Genomic DNA, 19,834 nt, shown 5'->3' with positions numbered 1-19,834 from the left:
TTTTTGAAAATGGCTGTTGTCTTCCATGTCTTAGCTTGGTGATAAATTAGTTGCCTACTTTTGAGGAAGGGATCAAATAATCAGAAAGTACTGTTCTGTTTTAAAGCATATACTGTTCAATAATATTAAAAGCCAAATTTTTGCATTAAAATTCATATTTCTACATAAAAATACTTACTGAAAATTACAGCAAAATATAGATAACATCAAAGATTAATATAATATTATGTATGATCATTATAAAATTACATATAAGATAATACTTTTTCCTCTTTACATAAAAACTCACCATGATCTTTTCTTTGTTTATGGAATAAATGTGACAACTAGTTAATTCTCTGAACTTTTGTTTTGCTTGTTCTACTGCATCTTGAGAAACAACTAGAACTTTCATAACCTAAATACATGTGTGATTATTTTATTAAATTAATAAAAGTTTTAGGATAATAAAAATGACTCATTTGATACATTAAGTAAAAAACTGAAATTGATTGAAAAATTAGGTACTTACGTATGAACGCCACTGCAGCAGAAATTGTGCTGATGCGACAAAAAGAGCAATCCTGTTATTCGCACGCAGTTATCTTTTGGATTCCTTTTTGCCTTGTTGTTTGCTGATTTTTTAAGCCATTTTTTAGTGCTACGAAAATGCATCTTTGGAATTTTTTTCAGGAGCGAAATATTTTACCAGAAAAAATGAAAACGTACCAATTCGCATGATACGAAACTTTATTTTGGTAAATGTACGTTTTGGGAATATAATTTAAGACAGTGTGATCAGCAAGTGGGACTTAGAAAAGACAACTGATTTGAAGGAAGCAGAATTCCATTTTGTTTATATTTGAGATTCATATACTGCTGGTGTGAAGAGTTGACGTTGATTAAATTTTGTGAAAAGCAACTTGATTTATCGGATAAAACTCTTATAGATTGGAACAATTACACGTGTGAATTATGTGTCTTGGATACGGAGAATAAACCAAAGAAGAAGGTAGGTGGACCAGATAGCATCATGGAAATTGATGAAAGTTTGCTTACTAAACATAACAATAATTGTGGTCGAGTATTACCCGAACAGTGAGTGCTTGGTGGTATATGTAGAGAAACAAAATATTTGTTTATTGTCATTCTTCCTAATAGAACTGGCTCTACCCTTCTTAATAAAATTATTGAAAACATTGCAGATGGTAGCACAATTTATTCTGACAGTTGGAAAGATTACCAAACAAAGAGAATAGAAAAAGAAGGATTCCTTACATGCTAAAGTTAATCATAAATACAATTTTATTGATCCTGATACAGGATTTCATACACAAACAGTTGAGAGAATGTGGGGCAGTGGTAAATGGAGGAACAAGAGACATAGGGGGACAGCAACTCATCATTTACAATCTTATTTAGCAGAGTTCATATGGAGATGGCATCAGGTCAAAGAAAATTGAGATTGTTTTGAATATATATGTTTAACTTTATATCGACCCATTTTACACCGAAATCCGATTGACGACTTTGATTTTAAATAAAGTGTTTTGATTTTTGAAAGTGTTTTGATTTTAAATAAAGTGTTTTAATTCATGATTAGTCGCAAAAATTTTAGGTCTAGATTGGCGGCACTTAAAAGCTGCCAAATCTGCAGCTGCAGTGACGTTAATACGTAAGTACCAAAAATTAACACAAGAATGAAAAGCACTACAAAATATGACAAAATACCTATAAAACTTGAAAATTGAAATTGTATATATTTAACTTGAAGCAATGTTCAATTTATTACCAATAAATATGAAAAGAGTTCTAAATTTTTGCAGTTCATTAAGGAATTACAGAATTAAATAAGACATATACTAAAATTTCATTCTTTTAATAAAAGTTGTAAAATAAAATCCTTTATAATCTCCCGTCAGCATGATTACAATTAGATAATTTACCCATTATGTAAAACTGAAAACCAGTAATGCTTTCAAAACAAATAAGTATAAGCAGTAAATTATAATGTTTACTTGCATAATAGTCATACTCCCCCCCCCTGACTTTTCATTCTGAAATTCTAGGTCCAACTATTATGCAGGGAAATCTGCACAATATTGTACACTTTTGATGACTTTTCTGCTTCAAAACAGAGGTGTGACTATTACGCGAGTAAACATAGTACATAAGATCTTACAAAGCAATAATGAATTTTAAAAAAAGCTTCAAATGAATTATAATCACATTCTCATAAATTTGGAAAAGATTTAACAAAAATACCTTTAAAACCTGAAAGTCTGAGATTCAGAAAAAATTAATTATTAGAATGTTGGACATAACTCTAAAGCAGCGGTTCCCAACGTGTGGTACACATAACTCTAGAGGTATGTGAAAAATTAACAATATTAGTTGAAAACAAAATCTTATAATGGATACAGATGAAAAAAAATGTTCAGAATGTTAAATTAGTCATTGAATAAAAGGAAATAAATAGGGGAATAACAGGGAATTCTAATGTGACTATCAACGGTCAAAATGTGTAGGAATTTATTAGTTATAATTAACCCTGCCCATATTGTTTATAATACTTCATTAATTATTTATCATATGTAGCTGCCCCCTTTCTTACCTTGTCATAGACAACTGCATAAAATGAATATCAGCCAATAATATTTTTAAAATCAAGTGAATCATCTCTCATTCTTGACAATTATAGTACATTCAAATTTGAGTGTGGAGTTTTCTTTTACATCAGCTGATGTTCTTTTAAAAATGCACAAGTGGTGAAAAAGTGGATCTCCACAAAGAATCATCTCTCATGTACAAACATGAGATCATTAACAGATACATGAGAGATAATCTCTCACAAAGAATTATCTCTCATGTATCTCTTAATAGAATAATCTCTATTAAAAGATCTTCATAATCTCTATTAAGAGATACGTGATAAGTGGGGTATCACTGCTCTACAGCAAGGTTTCTTAAATCTTTTTCAGTGGCGACTTCTATTTATCACTGAGATTTTATCGTGATCCCCAGGACCTCATAACATTTACAAAAATTTTATGGAACCTCCATAAGTATTGGGCTAATCCGACACACGCGCGAGTGAAACTCAATTTTTTCATTTATTACTGTAATATACTAGTGCAGGTCATTAACTTTAATTTCTAATTTTAAGACATAGAATACTGTGAAATTTTTAAATAAGTATCAGATGAAATGACAGCATCACGTGCAAAGCAAGGAAAATGAACGTTTATATTATAAAAAGAATGCGTTTTCGTTTCTTTCTTTGTCTGTATTGTCTTATTTTTATCTATTTTCAGATATATTCGGTAAAAATATTTGGCAATTGTAAAATTATTATAATAAGTTAAAGAAATATCAAAACTGCTAAAAATTTTGGCGACCCACACTTTAAGAAATCTTGTTCTACAGGAAGTACAATGAGGCCATTTTACTGCCATTAAAGACATGACAAGCAATCAAGTTAAACTACATTTTTATTGCATGTACTACAGCAACGTATTTTAGGAAATGGCTTGACTGAGAAACTTGTTGAAGAAAATAATAATTTAATCACAATATTATCTACACACACACACACCTAAACTACATAAAAAAAAATGAAGAATGAAAAAGATGAGGGTTGGGGAATAAGAATCTTTTTCTAAAATGTCAGATGCTAAGACAAATGCTGAAGAAATTTTATAAAAGAAAGATGTTTGTCAAAAGAAGAATATTCAGCACATTTGAAACAAAACTATAGAATATAAGTTTATTCTAATGGTTGAAAACATAACTTTAGGGTATATAATGATAGTATTTTACACAGTATCCAAATAACACATTTCTAATTCTGTAAATCCTGCAAAATTACACAAATCTAGCACCACATTTGTGACCCTTTATCATCTGAAACAATTTAGGAAACTGCATAAAAAAGTACCAGCATAACAAATGATCAGTTATATTTTATGGAAGGGGACGAAGCACTGACAAACTTCAAAGACATGAAAAAAAGATTTAAGTTTCAGAAAAAAAAATACTTTGATGGATCACTGAATACTAAAGTGACAGATTGAGTAAAACACATCAGTACATGAAACTAAAAACTGGTTTCCAGGGGAAAAAGATATTAATGTAATACAAGATTTTTTTTAACAAAAGTGAATCTAGTTATTGCTCTTGAAGTACTAAATTCCAAGGTTAAATAAATAAATGATCACAAAAAGTTGAAGATTAAGTTAGAACACCTTCCTTTTATGTAATCTGGCAGATGATGATATTAATGTAACATATGCTTCTATAACACACTGCCTCTTAGAGATCAAGATTAATAAGAATAAAAATTAAATTACTTTTGCACAGAATGATTACTGAAAGCAGTTGCAGCATGTACCTTAACCTCTTCATCGTCCGTAACGAGTCTAGCACGTTCAAGTGAAACTTCCGCAGGGCGGCCGTAACACGCCACAAGCGTTCTTCCACATTTAAAAATTTTTAAATGTTTAAAACGGTTTCTAAACGTTTACTTGTTTGAGTTTTTACTTTTGTTTATTCTAATACCTCCTAAAGGGTAGCACTAATCAGGCATTCTATTTCTAATTGAATTTGCCCCGGGTTTTATGAATATCTGCGCCATTTAACATAAGATACAAGACAGTGAAAGACGGCTTCAATATCTATTCAGCAGAAAAAGAGAAAAAATGAGGTCGTGAATTGAAAAGACAAGAAGGATATACGTTTGATGAGTAGAGTCCATAATGATTGATGTTGGAACATGGAAAAGAACTGTAAAAAAACCAATATAGTCAAAAGTCGTTAATCCGGACTCGTCGGGACTTCGACGATTCCGGTTTATCGATTTTCCCGGATTATAGATCATCAGTTTAAATCTGGTAAAATGGCCTGCAGAAATTATAAAATTAAAAATATGAAACCGTAATTTATGAAATAAAGAACAATTATGATCTAAAGGGTATCAAAATTTACAAAAAGAAAAAGCTTAATATTTATTTGTTTACTTTATTAAACATTTCTTTCAATGTAAGTTGTTTAAGTTGCTTCGTTTCATGCGATAATACTTTCTCTTTAATTCTATTAAACAGACATAATTTCTTGTTTAGTTACATACCGACTAATTTGTCAATCGAAATTTTTTCGTTTTCAATATCTCTGTGTCACTTTCTTCACTATCGGAAGCGAATTATAATGACGAGGAACTTGATTTAAATCATATCAAAGACAGAGTACATCGAGATGAAATACTACATTTAGCAAGGAATTATAAGCCAAATAAAATAAAAACATCTGCCCTGAAGATAAGAATAGTGCTGACAGATTAACTTCCAATTCTTTGCACGCCGCGTCGTTTCCCTTCCCCCGCAGAGCAGCGTGAAATTGATAAACATATTTCGGAATGATTAGATAATCAAAGGATAAGACTTTATCCCTTTTTTTCTGCAATTCCACTTTCTGTTTAATGGAGTTTGAAACATACTTTCGCTTTGTAGATCCTTTACATATTAGTAAATATATATCAGAAATTCTATTTGACATAATCGAAAGTTCAAGCCTACTTTTATAAAATTGCTCTAACAGTCTGCAAAAAATAATAAGCTGGATCCAATTCAAAGATTAAGGAACAAGGTAATCTGCAACATTAACTGAATTAGATAATTTTAGCTTAGCTTATACCGTCCGTTATACATTAAACGCGCATGCGTAAACGTATTATGCACATGTGCACACGCATATTCACAGCTGTAAAGGTCTTATGTGCACGCATAAACGCCTATGCGCATGCGTCAATGCGATGCATGAGCAGAAAGTTTGTAGCTTTGAGGTCCGGATTATAGATCATTCCGGATTATGGGTGTCCAAATTAACGACTTTTGACTGTAATTGTAAAAGGTTACAACAACAAAATGGGAGGAGTGGACCGCCTGGAACAGATGTTATCAAATTATCTTGCTGTTAGAAACAAGCAGAGATATTATTATTTTTCCATTATGCTTTATTTCCTTATAATTTTACTTAATATTCATTGACATTCATCCACTACGAAAGTCATGTATGGAAAGTTATGATGTGCAGAAAAAACAACATTACATGCTACGAAAAACAGACAACCGCTGGGGGAAAATTTTCACGGACAGGAGAGGACGGCAAAAGGGTTTTAAAAGACTTTGTAGTCTGGACTGCTAGATGAAAAATATTTTCATTCTAGCATAAATGTTGCCAAACTAATGTCCTGCAATCAAAATTGAAATAACTTTTCTTGATGCAAATAGTGCCCTTTTTTAGAAACGAAAATTTATTTTACTAAAACTTATGATTCAATAAATAAAATTTGTTTTAAAAAATATAATGCACAATTCAAATTGTTTTTTAAAATACATTTTTATAGTGTATTTCACAGATATATACATTTAAAATATCTTACTTTCCTGTTATCCTGCCCTACATCACCAGCAAGAAAATAATGGACTTGTAAATTTGCATTTGCTTTTAAATTTTGTTTCATCAGAAATTCAAACATGTACCTAGGGAAATAAAAATTTTAGTTTTGCCTAACAAATTAAACATTTTGAAAAAAACGTATGTGAATAAAAAAAAAATTACACTTCTAAATTTGTTTAAAGCTAAGACTACTGAAATATTATCATTTCATCAATATTTTATTTAATCAGTGCTCGACAGAAATAATTCAAGCATATTTCATACAATTTTTTAAAAGATCATGTGAACTGGAAGACTTAAAATTAATATTTAATGTTATCATTAACTTTCTGAAATATTAATTCAGACTAAAAAAGTTTGATCTTGGGGCAGAGAACGCTTTAAAAAAATAAGCAATAATACATTGGATTTGCCAGAAGCAAATCTTTTCTGATTTCCTATTAAGTCAAACTTTCCAAGCCCTGCAAGCACTTTCAGACTCAGAGCCTAGTGCAATACAAATACAAATCATCACACATCTTTATTTAAAAATAATTTGTTATTTACATTTTAGTACAACCACTTAGCACATCTTGGTGATTTTTACAGAAGATAAAGAATCATGACTTAATTTTAAAAAATACCTATTATGCATATATTTTACATTTTAGTCAAGTATTTATCTCAAAAATGAACCTATAAATCTACTTACAAGTGGGTTTTTAATCTTTCATTCTAGTGGAAATTTTGCGGTGATCATTTAAAAAATAAAATTCTCTTCCCTTCAGCCATAACGCAGCAAAATACAGTATTCCTGCAGAAATTTTACCACAGTTTTTTTCCATTCCAGTTAAATCCTGTATGTGCATATTTTAAAATTGAATGTAATATAAAAAAATACTATGATTTTTTGATAAAAACCACATGAATTTAGAATACAACAGAAAGAACTTCTTTAGAAAATTTTACATTCTCCCCCTTCAGTTTAGGCATTACAGAAGATCAATGATATTACTTTTATATAAATACATTTAAAAATAAATATATTCCCCTTTCCTTCTTGTGCTCACAAATCATTATGCGAATATGCATTTTTAATTTTTAAAACCTGAAAAAACGCATGTCTGCAATATTATCATCATGCAATGATTTGTAAGAACTTTTTTTTCACAAAGATATTTTCTACGACGATGTTTTTATACTGCAAAGTTATAGAACCGCTATATTTTCAACGGCGATATTTTGTACCACGATGCTTTAGAACTGTGATGTTTTCTCCGATTTCTTTTCTCCCACAACGTTTTTGCCTTGCGTTGTTTTCTCCATGATGTGTTTGCTGCGATGTTTTTGGCTGTAACCGCTCTTTTCTTATTCATTTTCAACTGTGAAAAAAAGCTGTTTGCACATAAATATATTTCCAAACAAAGCAATTATTCCTAGTGGAATAATCCATAACTAAGCCTATTTAGTTTTTGAAAAGTACAAATAAAAGTTTATAAAATCTGTACCTTCAAATCTTTGAATAAGATTTATTTCAACACTGTAAATCAATTAACTCCATTTCTAGATTTTCTGGTGTGTTACTCATGTTCCTTTCCAATCAAATGAAAATAATGTAAAATCCAGATTCAAATAAAAATCTTGAAAGCTTTGCAACAGAATAACTGAAACATCTTAGTTTGACAACCCTATAATAAGTGAAAAATTTCAGCTTGATACTGTCATTTACAGATGAGTATGATCATGATCATATATATGAGCCCATATTATAAAACATTTGCATCCCCCAAATGATCACACACACACACACACTAGCCTATTATCTGCCTATTACAAAACACCTCTTGACAGAATTCTTGCATCGATTCAAATTAAATGCATGATAAATTATCATAGTTGAAACTGTAATAAAAATCACTAAAAGTAAGGAATTTCGGTACTTTTCCATTTCGCCAGTGCAAATCTCGCCAAGCAGACTTTATTGGCGACAACACACAGTATACACATAAAAAATGTTAACAAATGTTGGTTTTAAGAATTTTTTATTTTGAAGGCATAAACATCTTAATATCGTTTAAATTTTGTAAAAAGACAATAGACAATAAATTTGTAAAGAGACATTAATTTAAGGATTTACTATGCTTTCATGGTTCAACACACTGATTCGCCAGTTCGTATCACGTTACCCAAAGTAATCTCATCTCACGTAAACTACGCTACAAAAATATAATTCTCTCAGTAATTATCTACATTAATTTCAAGTTAAAGCTTAATTTGGAATACAAGTTTAAATGCAAGAATTATTTCAATTTGTACGGATAGCTTACTCAGAAATTATGCAAAACCACAGTGCATTACTTCGCTAGTGCATTCTTATTAGAATTGATGAATTTAACCCTTAATTTTGCCTTTCCTATATTTTCGCCTTTGGGTGAGCGGTGGTTGCATCCTAATTGACTTAATTACCGCAAATCATCTTAGGGTATAATATTTAACTATCTTTTGTAAAACTTCTATGCCAATATTGAAAGAAACAATCAATCTGATAAGAAATGGCTGCGACTTGTTTTGACAATGAAGCGTATGTTTTTATTTGGAAATTCATAGTGTGAATGACTTTGCATTTAGGAAAAATAAAACAAGTATCATCAATCTTAGTAATAGAACTATTTCGAATTTTAACAGTATGCTCCATGTCAGTGTGAAAACGAAATACTTAAAATATATAGTTACAACATTCAATTACTTGCACTTTGATAAGTCGAACTGAATATTGATATGGAGAATTCAAAATAAATGTTAAACATTCTTGATAGATGGAATTTGCACTTAATCGATTCCCTTTTCTTGTTTCCGCCAGATATAAATTATTAATGTTGATTCTTCTTAATGTTTTAATACTTTTCTGTAGATTCAAAATTTTTAATGAATTATGTCTGCATTTAAATGGTGACTTTCATGCATGATTTCAAAATTTTAAGTAGGTTCCTATTTTAATATGATTGAAGAAGTAAGGTTCTAATCAAAATTAAACAAGTAAGCGATAAAATATCATGTGAATTCATATTCTGTTATCACCTGTAAAATTTTCTTTTTAAGAAGATAAAATGGCAATAATACTTTTTCAACTAAGTATCAAATTGCGTTGTTATTTGTAGAGACATTAGGTATTTTTTTTACAGCAGGAGAGATGAAAAATGAGCATCGCCCTCGCCAGGACCCGAACCACGAACCTCTTGAATACACGTCGAGCGTCCTGACCACTACACCTCGAAGGCATGCTAAGAAAGCGGGAGAAATACTTTATATACTTCCCATTTTATACGGCGATTGGGGTTTAGGGACCCCTATCGCCAAATCCTGGTGGTGAAGAATCATCATTCATACCTTTTTAGTTTGGGTGCCACTGTAGAGGCATTAGTTTTTTTGATGCTGAGAGATGTGAAAAATCAGCAATGCTCTCACCGGGACTCGAACCATGTAGCTCTTGAACAAGTGTTGAGTGTGCTGACCAATACATCACGAAGGCATGCTAAGGAGGTGGGAGAAATGCAGGTACTTTTCTGTTTCGCCTGCGCAAATCTCGCCAAGGAGACTTTGTTGGCGACAGCATACAGTATACATATAAAAAATTTTAGTTAGTTCTAAGAATGTTTTATTTTGAAGGCATAAACATATTAATACGATTTAAAATTTTGTAAAAAGCCAATAAATAAAGACATTAAATTTGTAAAAAGACATCATTTAAGAATTTAATATGCTATCATGGTTCAACATCCTGATTCGCTGGTTCATATCACGTGACCCCAAATGATTTAATCTCACGTAAACTATGCTACAAAAATCTAATTCCTCTCAGTGATTATCTACATTAATTTCAAGTTAAATCTTAAAACGGAATACAAGTTTAAATGCAAGAATTATTTCAATTCGTACAACTCAGAAATTATGTAAAATCGTAGTGCTTTACTTCGCTAGTGCATTCTCATTAGAATTGCTGATTTTAACCCTTGATTTTGCCTTTTCTATATTTTCGCCTTCGGGTGAACGGTGTGATTGCATCCTAATTGACTTAATTACCGCGAATGGTCTTAGGACATAAAATTTAATTATCTTTGTAAATATTCTCTGTAATTGTATGCCAGTATTGAAAGAAACAATCAATCTTATAAGAAATGGCTGCGACTTGTTTTGAAAATGAGGCAGAAAAGGTTACCAGCAAAGATATTCCGTTTGGCATCTTTTGTACCATTTCTGGCAACTTTATCGCCTCACTGGCAAAATAGAAAAGTACCAGAATTTCAAAGGAAATGAATGGCAGAGTGCATTATGGACAAATCATGATAAGGAAGAACATGAATTCAATAATGAGAAACTCTATAATGAAATAGTAAATAGCAAGGATTTTCAGCACCAGAAGATAATAACTAAGCATGATTTAAATTTTGAGCGAGGCTTGTTTTCTGTTTGTTTTTTAAAGTTATTTTTTCATTTTTTAAAATAAAGTTTACTTATGATATATACAGTCAAAAATCGTTAATCCGGACTCGTCGGGACTTCGGCGATTCCGGATTATTGATTTTTCCAGTTTATAGATCATCAGTTTAAATCTGGTAAGATGGCATGCAGAAATTATAAAATTAAAAATATGAAACCGTAATTTATGATTTAAAGAACAATTATGATCTAAAGGGTATCAAAATTTACAAAAAAAAAAAAAAAAAAAAAAAAGCTTAATATTTATTTGTTTACTTTATTAAACATTTCTTTCAATGTAAGTTGTTTAAGTTGCTTCGTTTTTTTATGTGATAATACATTCTTTTTAATTCTATAAACAGACATAATTTCTTGTTCAGTTACAAAGTTCCGCTGTTCAAGTCCTATAATTGCTGTGTCGAGAATACCGACTAATTTGTCAATCGAAATTTTTTCGTTTTCAATAACCTCTGTCACTTTCTTCGCGATTGGAAGCGAATTATAATGACGAGGCATTTGATTTAAATCACATCAAAGACGGAGTAGATAGAGATGAAATACTACATTTAGTAAGGAATTATAAGCCAAATAAAATAAAAACATCTGCCCTGAAGATAAGGATAGTGCTGACAGATCAAATTCCAATTCATTGCGCGGGGTTAAAGATAAACAAAGTTCAGATAAACAAAGGATATGCCATTATCCATTTTTTGCAGCAATTCCACTTTTTTTTAATGGACTTCGAAACATACTTTCGCTTTGTTGATCCTTTACATATTAGTAAATATATATCAGAAATTCTATTTGACATAATCGAAAGTTCAAGCTTATTTTTATAAAATTGCTCTAACAGTCTGCAAAAAATAATAAGCCGAATCCAATTCGAAGATTAAGGAACAACGCAATCTGCAACATTAACTGAATTAGATAATTTCAGCTTAGCTTATACCGTCCGTTATACATTAAACGCGCATTCGTAAACGTATTTTGTGCAAGCGCACACGCATATTCGCAACCGTAAAGGTCTTACTCGCATGCGCAGAACGTTTTTAGCTTTGAGGTCCGGATTATAGATCATTCCAGATTATGGGTGTCCGAATTAACGACTTTTGACTGTATAACATTTTTTTAAAACCTAATTTGTTTTTATGAATTTACATTTGTAGCTACAAGAAAAATGGCAATTTTAAAATTTTACCTGAATAGGTAACTATATCTAAAAATTAGATGTCATATTTTTAAACATGCTTATAAGTAAAAGTTTGATTTTTTTATGTTTTTTTTAATTTATAGATCAACTTAAACACCAGTACATATGGTACATAATATAGTTCTCTCTTTTTATAACAGCTTATTATACTACAATTACATTATATACCACAGAAGTCTCTTAAAATTACAGGCAGATAGTATAACTCCCCCCCCCAAAAAAAATTGGTGTACAATATATGCTCTACTTTGTATATTGGTATTTTACTCAGCCAACTGTGCAAAACAAATATTTGAAAATTAATTTTCCTCTTTCTCTTTTTTTTAAAAACTACCTTTGTTCAGTTGTTTCAGCAACAGTACTTTCTCATATACACTATAAATGTCTTGGGCAGCTTTTGAATCTTGACTAATGATAAACAGAAGGAACAGAAATGTTCATTTTTCTCTACTTGGCACTCCATCACCATATGAATGGAAAAGAAACTGTAAATGAATTTTCAGAAATGATGATGAAGAGTTGTAAAGAAAAAATACAGCAATTAAATCTCTAAAATACTATGATAAAATATTTTCATGTTCCTTCAGATATCAAGGAAAACATAAACACACATACACAAATAAATGTATCCGATAATCAATATGTAATTTGTTGATTTAAAAGCATAGGTACAAATCTCATATTCACTACTTTACACCTAATTTCTCCATATTCCATAAACATTCAACTTTCTCAGTGAAAAGCCTTTCATTGCAGTCTTAATGAGAAAGCACTGCACATGATGTTATTTTTCAATCAATAATTAATGATTGCTTTATTCTTCAAAACAATAAATTAAATGTAAAAGAATTAACTTACATTTTGGCTTTATTGACATGAATTTTTAATTCTCTACTTAACATCTTGTAAGTCACCTACAGAAAGAAAATAAAAATTTACATAATAAATGCATACAAAAATTATACAGTCTAATTAACATTATTTTAACAAATATAAAATCAATTATTCAAATTTAAAACTCATAATACTCTGTCTCAACTACATCAAATGACTTAAAGATCTTAAAAGAGAAATACAATCCAAAGAGATTGCACAGTATCTAGTATGAAACAATAATCATTGATATCTATCGATGATATTCAAATCATGGTATGAACAACCGGATGATATATGAGCAACTCAGGGTATTACTTGAGGATATAAACTTGAAGCTACTGCTTAAAAATACCAGAAGCTCTCAACAAATAATGATTTTCCATCCTCTCTTGGTCTCATCATCCCCTTTGAGTTTGTTCAGCATTCGCTACCCTTGCAACAATGATACATTACCAGTCTTTTGAATATCATGAGTGAAAACACATTAAAATTTAAATATTTATTTGCACTTACAGTACATAAAGTTAAAACTCATCATGCCATAATGAAACAGAATGGCTATGAATTTATAATAACAGAGCAAATATGCACAGATGCCAATCACAGTGACATATTTTGAAAAAAAAAAAAAAAATACTAATATGTATCAGATATTCCTGAAAAAAACAGCTTAAAATATATTTTTAGAATTTTAAATTGATACTTATGCAGAATTTAAAAAATGAATTTACCAATAGGCTGGACCAAACACATGAAGGATTGAAGGATCAACTGACATGACTTGATATGATTTTTTAAAAGATGCATAATTTAATATTTGTATAATCGAGTGAATGTTTAAATATTTGTTTAAGAAATCTTTAGGCAAATAAATTTTTCCAGGTTTGTTTTGACTGTCCAGTTTTTTTTCCTCAGTGTCCTCTCACTGTTTATTCCATTAGTAACATACTTTGGGTTCCTCAGCATAAACTGAGACGGAAAACAGAACCCATTTAACGAAACACTGCGTTAAGGAAAATAAAAAATGACTTCTTTTCTAAAGTTTCCTTAGAATGTTTTTAAGATACTTTTTCACATTAATGTCTCTCTCTATGACACTTAATCTATGGTATACCTAAAAACTAAATATTACTTATAGCTTTATTTTATATGGAAGTTTTAACTAGATAATGAGATAAAATAAAGCTGCATCAAGCTTTCCATGCAAAAATTTAAGACAGAAAATATCCACTCCAGAATTATGATCAAAAATAAAAATTTTGATTAAAAAAAACATACAATTATTTTTAATTCTTTATTTTCTTAAAATCACTAAATGTATAAAACCTTTCTTACAGAAGTTTAACATTGAAAATTTTTTTATTTTATTTCATTAAGTGATTATAACAATTTTTAATACAGGACAAGAAAACAAGGATTAAACAATTCCGAGATATTTTAGGATAAATATGCTTTTACAACAGGTAGATTAAAATCCGCCATAGAATACTGATAGTAGATTTAAAAAAAGCTTTTCAGACCTTCTTCGGGAAGTTTTCTTACACTGCACTTTCTATGAACAACATATGCAATCTACAAAACATTTGAGAAATTCTTTCTCACATAATATAATAATGAAAGATTGTGGGATACTAAAACTATAAATTTCAGCCAGGAAATAGAGTAGAGCAAGAAATAAGGAAATAAATACAAATTCAGTACACATAAACATTAAAATAATAATAACAATTTGTATTTCCATGTTAAACCCATTCTCCATTTCCTTGGATTTTTAGGGGTGGATGGGTGGGGGTGCTTACATATTAGCACAACCAGCTTAGCATAGTTTGGTGACTTTGGTAATAGTCACTATACAGCGCTATACAGCGATTTTAATGAGTTCAACTATTGCAATTTCATAAAAGTACTGAAAATTTCTATTTAAACATCCCATGATTTTAATACATGTTTAATCACATTATGCGTTTTGAAGTATTTCATAGTTTTAAATTAATAATCATTATTTCGTTTTTTAAAATGAATTTCTAACTTTTCATACTCTTTCTAGTCCTTCTCCTCAGACTCTTGCTTCATATGCTTTGAGGTTGTTCTAACTAGCTGCAATTACATGCTAATGAAACATAAGGATATTTATAAATGTGTAATTTCTAGTTCTTAACGATAAGAATTAAGTATGATAATTCATTCCTCTCAGATATTTCAAATGGAAGAAGTAAAGTGGCTTCTTAACGTTACCTCTTGCATTTTAGTAATATATTCTAAAAGTTACTGGAAGAATGTTATTATAACTGAGTGCAGAGACACAGCGTACACATTTGCATACAAATGAATGCATAGTAATTCCTAATTCATGGTATATACTTGGAAAGGAGGTACACAAGAAGGATTACGATTAATATTTGCGTACGAAACCCAGCTCGCATTTATTTAGTCTTAATAACATTTTTAGTAACATTTATTTAGTCTTAAATCCAGGGTGTGTCACTTCAACCGAAACAATATATTTACACTAACTTCAAGGGGACTCATACACCTTAAACCTATCATGATCTTCGAATATGTGACTGTTGCAGGAATTGGGATATTTTATTTATTTTAAAAGCAATTACTTCCAACATTTTACAGCTGACTACATAATATCGCTGCTTTGGAAAATAGTAAATTTGGTGACAATAAAGTCAACTAATAGGAATATATATACAGTCAAAAGTCGTTAATTCGGACACCCTTAATCCGGACCTCAAAGCTAAAAACTTTCTGCGCATGCGCCGCGTTGACACATGCGCATAGGCGTTTAAGCGTGCGCGTAAGACCTTTACAACGGTGCATATGCGTGTGCGCAAGCGCAGAATACATTTTCGCGTCCGCGTTTAATGTATAACGAATGGTATAAGCTAAAATTATCTAATTATCTATTTCAGTTAACGTTGATGATTGCATTGTTCCTTAATCTTCGAAATGGATCCGGCTTATTATTTTTTGCAGACTGTAAGAGCATATTTATAAAAGTAAACTTGAACTTTCGATTATGTCAAATAGAATTTCCAATGCTCGAGCTCCCAAAGGATCTACAAAACGAAAGTATGTTTCGATGTCCATCAAACAAAAAGTGGAATTGCTGCAAAAAATGGATAAAGACATGAAGAAGGTGACAGAGAGGTTAGTGAAAACGAAAAAATTTTGATTGACAAGTTAGTTGGTATTCTCGGCACAGCAATTACGGGATTTGAACAGCGGAACTTTGTAACTGAACAAGAAACTATGTCTGTTTATAGAATTAAAGAGAAAGTATTATCACATGAAATGAAGCAACTTAAACAACTTACATTGAAAGAAATGTTTAATAAAGTAAACAAATAAATATTAAGCTTTTTTTTTTTTTTTTTTTGTAAATTTTGATACCCTTTAGATCATAATTGTTCTTTATTTCATAAATTACGGTTTCATATTTTTAATTTTAGAATTTCTGCATGCCATCTTACGAGATTTAAACTGTTGATCTATAATCCGGAAAAATCAATAATCCGGAATCGCCGAAGTCCCGACGAGTCCGAATTAACGACTTTTGACTGTATATGTATAACATGGAGAAAAGACATACACATCCATGAATTTAATACATTATCACCATTGTGAATGGTATCATTTCATTCGCCTGTCAGCATGAGTTAAGAACTGATGTTGTGTGATGATACATTTAAAATTTTTAGAACGTCGAGAGTTATGCAACTTCCTTAGTAACCAGATGTAGTTAGAAAAATGCTTGTTATGTTCCCTGTAGTTTGTGTACTTCAATTATGTTTTATGTGTCACACTAGCTCAGAAGTTACCAAAGCAATGTCGGATTCAGTTTTTCAGAACTAGCCTTCATTGCAAGACACACAACATAAAATATTTTAGTGCCTAATATTGGTTGATCTTGGAAACTAGTGATAGTAATTAGTAAAAGATAATGGATGTGATAATGTTGAAAACACAGCGAAAACCTCCGAGAATATTCGCAACGTGTGTAAACAAAATAGAAGATGAGTTACTTAAAGAAGTTCTTCACATAAAAGCAAAGTCAGTTTTGGAGTCTTGACTAAAGGATTAATTTAAAAGAATGCCAAAAAGCTACGTTAAAGGGTAAAAGTAATGAAAAAAAATCTTAAGATTTTGCCCCCTTTTTTGGGGGGCGGGTTGTTGCTACCTTCATTATTTTGAATCTGCTAAAACTTATTCATAATAAATTTTCAGAACTGTGTTCTAGAAATATATATCAAGAAAACCCTATCAACTGTTAAATCATCTGAAGAAATTTCTGAAAAAAAGGAAGTTCAAGTTATAGAAGATTGAATTGAATAAATCCAGTGGTCATGCGAAAGAATATTTGACCTTTAAGGGTCAGTCTTCCAAGGTTCATGAAGATGAGAGTATTCCTGAAGAGGATAAATTCCAGTATTTGCTTCAAGTAGTAATCCTAAATCCAAAAACAGCTAGAGTGGTGGAAAGTTTCCCAGCTATGGCCATGAATTATCCAAAGGTGATTGGTCAACTTCAGATACATTTCAGGTATGAAGATTTACTTGTCCAAATACATGTGTGAGATCTGTTGAGTATGGTCATGAAGAATGCTCTTTCTGCACATTCGAAGGTAGACCTGTCACCATTGTATGAAGAATTGGAAGAAAAAATACAAGTGTTAAAGAGTCTGATGAAAAACTGAAGAAAAAAGGCAATTTTTAACCCACTCTGGAATTTCTGATGGCTTGGGAAAGAAAAAAACAAATGAATTAGAGGAATGCTCCTTAGAAAAAATAATGATTTATTAAGATTATGGCACAGCACACTAAGGCTATTAGCCTAAGGGGAGGGAAGGGAAACTCGTTCGTATACATGTGGAAAATCAAGGAAATGCCAGTGCAGTCAGCCAATCTGCCTGGAATCGAACCCAGATTGGAACTACAACTGAATTTACTGCTCGGCCACCAGTGGGTCCTGTAGAAAAATTGATGAATTATAGAAACCTAGCAGCCTAGGCTGTTCCCCACCATTCAGTTCACCCCTTAATCTTTCCTAGATAAAGGAATACCAATAAAATAAGACGGCAAGTCAAAAATCATGTACACTTTTGTCATAACTTTTCTTACATTGCACAATTTGTCTTCTGTCCTCTCATATTTTATTCATACACTGTTGTGGTAATGCTGTGAAAGTTTGATCTTAATTCTTCCATTTTTCATCTTTTTGTTGCAGATATATTATGGCTGATACATTAGAAGTTTGCACCACAGAGGAACAACGAGTAGTGATCTGATTCCTCTGGTCAGACGGTGTCAAAGAGCATATGTAATATACAAAAATGTATGCTTTTCTATGTAACACCATAAAAATTTCTAGCTTCTTCTGCCCAAGGAATTACTAAGATAATTTAAAGTGTTCTTTTCTCACGCAATTAAAGGTTTAATTATTCTTTTTAATGCATCATCTTCAAAGAACTTTAGGCTAAAGTGCAAAATCGCCCACTTATTTGATTGGTGTTTGTTTGCTGCTTTTTACAAGAGTAGGAAGAATTGGATTTTTTTCAGGTTTCTTTGACTTTTTAAGTGAAAATAGGTCAATGTGTACATGGACAAAGTCAAGGAAGTGCACATTGCCATTTTTGTACAATTCCGGGATGTTTTTTAAGTGAAAATAGGTCGATGTGTACATGGATACCGAGTATATGCAATTCTTAAAAATGCGCCAAGCAGTGGGCGATTCTGCAGTTTGCCCGAACTTTATAGCAATACACACACAAGTAGTAAAGTAATGCAATATAAGAGTGTGGTGCAACCCTCCTGCCCGATAATAATCAACCTCATGGTTAACGCATGTTGGATTACCAAATTACAGTAATATAACTATAAACCATACACAAAGTTACTACAAAAGTTGGATAAATAATTAATCAACTTTTCGTACACACGCAAATGATAAAAAGCATGAGTTGACCACATAGCGTAACAAAAATCTATAACATATCTATTAGAGACGTAAGTAAAAAACAAAAATAACAAACAATAATATTATGAAACATGTTATTTTTTACCAAAACAATATTTTTTCTTACAGAAAAAAAAGTCTTCGTAAGAAATAAAAAGTAATATCCGTGTGTTTTACTTAATATTCCTATTATAAAGCAAATATATATACTTACAATTTTATTTTCATCGCAAATTAATTGCTCTAATTTATCTATACAATCTTCGAAAGACATTATTAAAATGATGCTAACGGTAAACGTTCACTTCCCACCCAAATGTTAACAATATACCAACTGAAAACAACACGAAAGAAATCGCGCGCAATTTATTAAAACCCAGTATTTTCGTTATAAGTATTGCCAGAAAGGAAAACGTATTACTGAAATACAACTGTCACATTAGGAAATAGTTTAAGAGCAGAAATATAACCATTTATTTATTCATTAAATTTTATATAAAAAAGGAACATAAGGAATTTTATATAAAAAAGGAAAAGCAATTAAAGACACACTGATATAATCAGAACCTTCACATTCAGAAGAAAAATGTCTTCAATATTTCACACATCGTTCGTGGTTAATATGTCTCATGTTTGCCTTTCATCTTCTCTACCTTGCTAAGCGCCATAATAATTATTATTTTTTATTTAATCTAGGCCTTGCATGAAATTATATTTCTCTCAAACAAATTCCTCAAGGATCAAGGAAGTTAATTTACGGAGTGCGCTAGGCTAGGCCTTTAAGGGGGATTGTTGACAAATGTCTTCCTATTCTTTTAACATTAGCAAATTTATAAACACAGTATCACATGAAAAAAGCTCAGTGAAGTAATGAAAAAGTCTGCTGCTACATAGAAT

At 30.8% G+C, this 19,834-nt stretch overlaps 1 protein-coding gene across 2 annotated transcripts in view; it reads right to left on the bottom strand.

The window, feature by feature from the left end:
- Positions 1–19,333, bottom strand: part of LOC118187577 (uncharacterized) — a 72,478-nt gene extending 53,145 nt beyond the window's left edge. For both annotated transcript variants that reach the window (XM_035357825.2, XM_085814607.1), the window contains exons 1-4: positions 19,152–19,333; positions 12,956–13,011; positions 6,416–6,515; positions 290–397 (exon numbers count right to left, since the gene is read on the bottom strand). In XM_035357825.2, the coding sequence (XP_035213716.1) occupies positions 290–397; positions 6,416–6,515; positions 12,956–13,011; positions 19,152–19,211 (324 nt within the window). In that variant the 5' untranslated portion in view covers positions 19,212–19,333. The remainder of the gene's footprint in view (positions 1–289; positions 398–6,415; positions 6,516–12,955; positions 13,012–19,151) is intronic.
- Between the last annotated feature and the right edge of the window lie 501 nt (positions 19,334–19,834).

Source organism: Stegodyphus dumicola, chromosome 1, assembly GCF_044657685.1.
Source record: "Stegodyphus dumicola isolate Sdum_Otavi_A_Nest chromosome 1, ASM4465768v1".
Classification (NCBI taxonomy): domain Eukaryota; kingdom Metazoa; phylum Arthropoda; class Arachnida; order Araneae; family Eresidae; genus Stegodyphus; species Stegodyphus dumicola.
The sequence above is the reverse complement of the archived record's forward strand: the minus strand, read 5'-3'. Positions and strand labels throughout refer to the sequence as shown.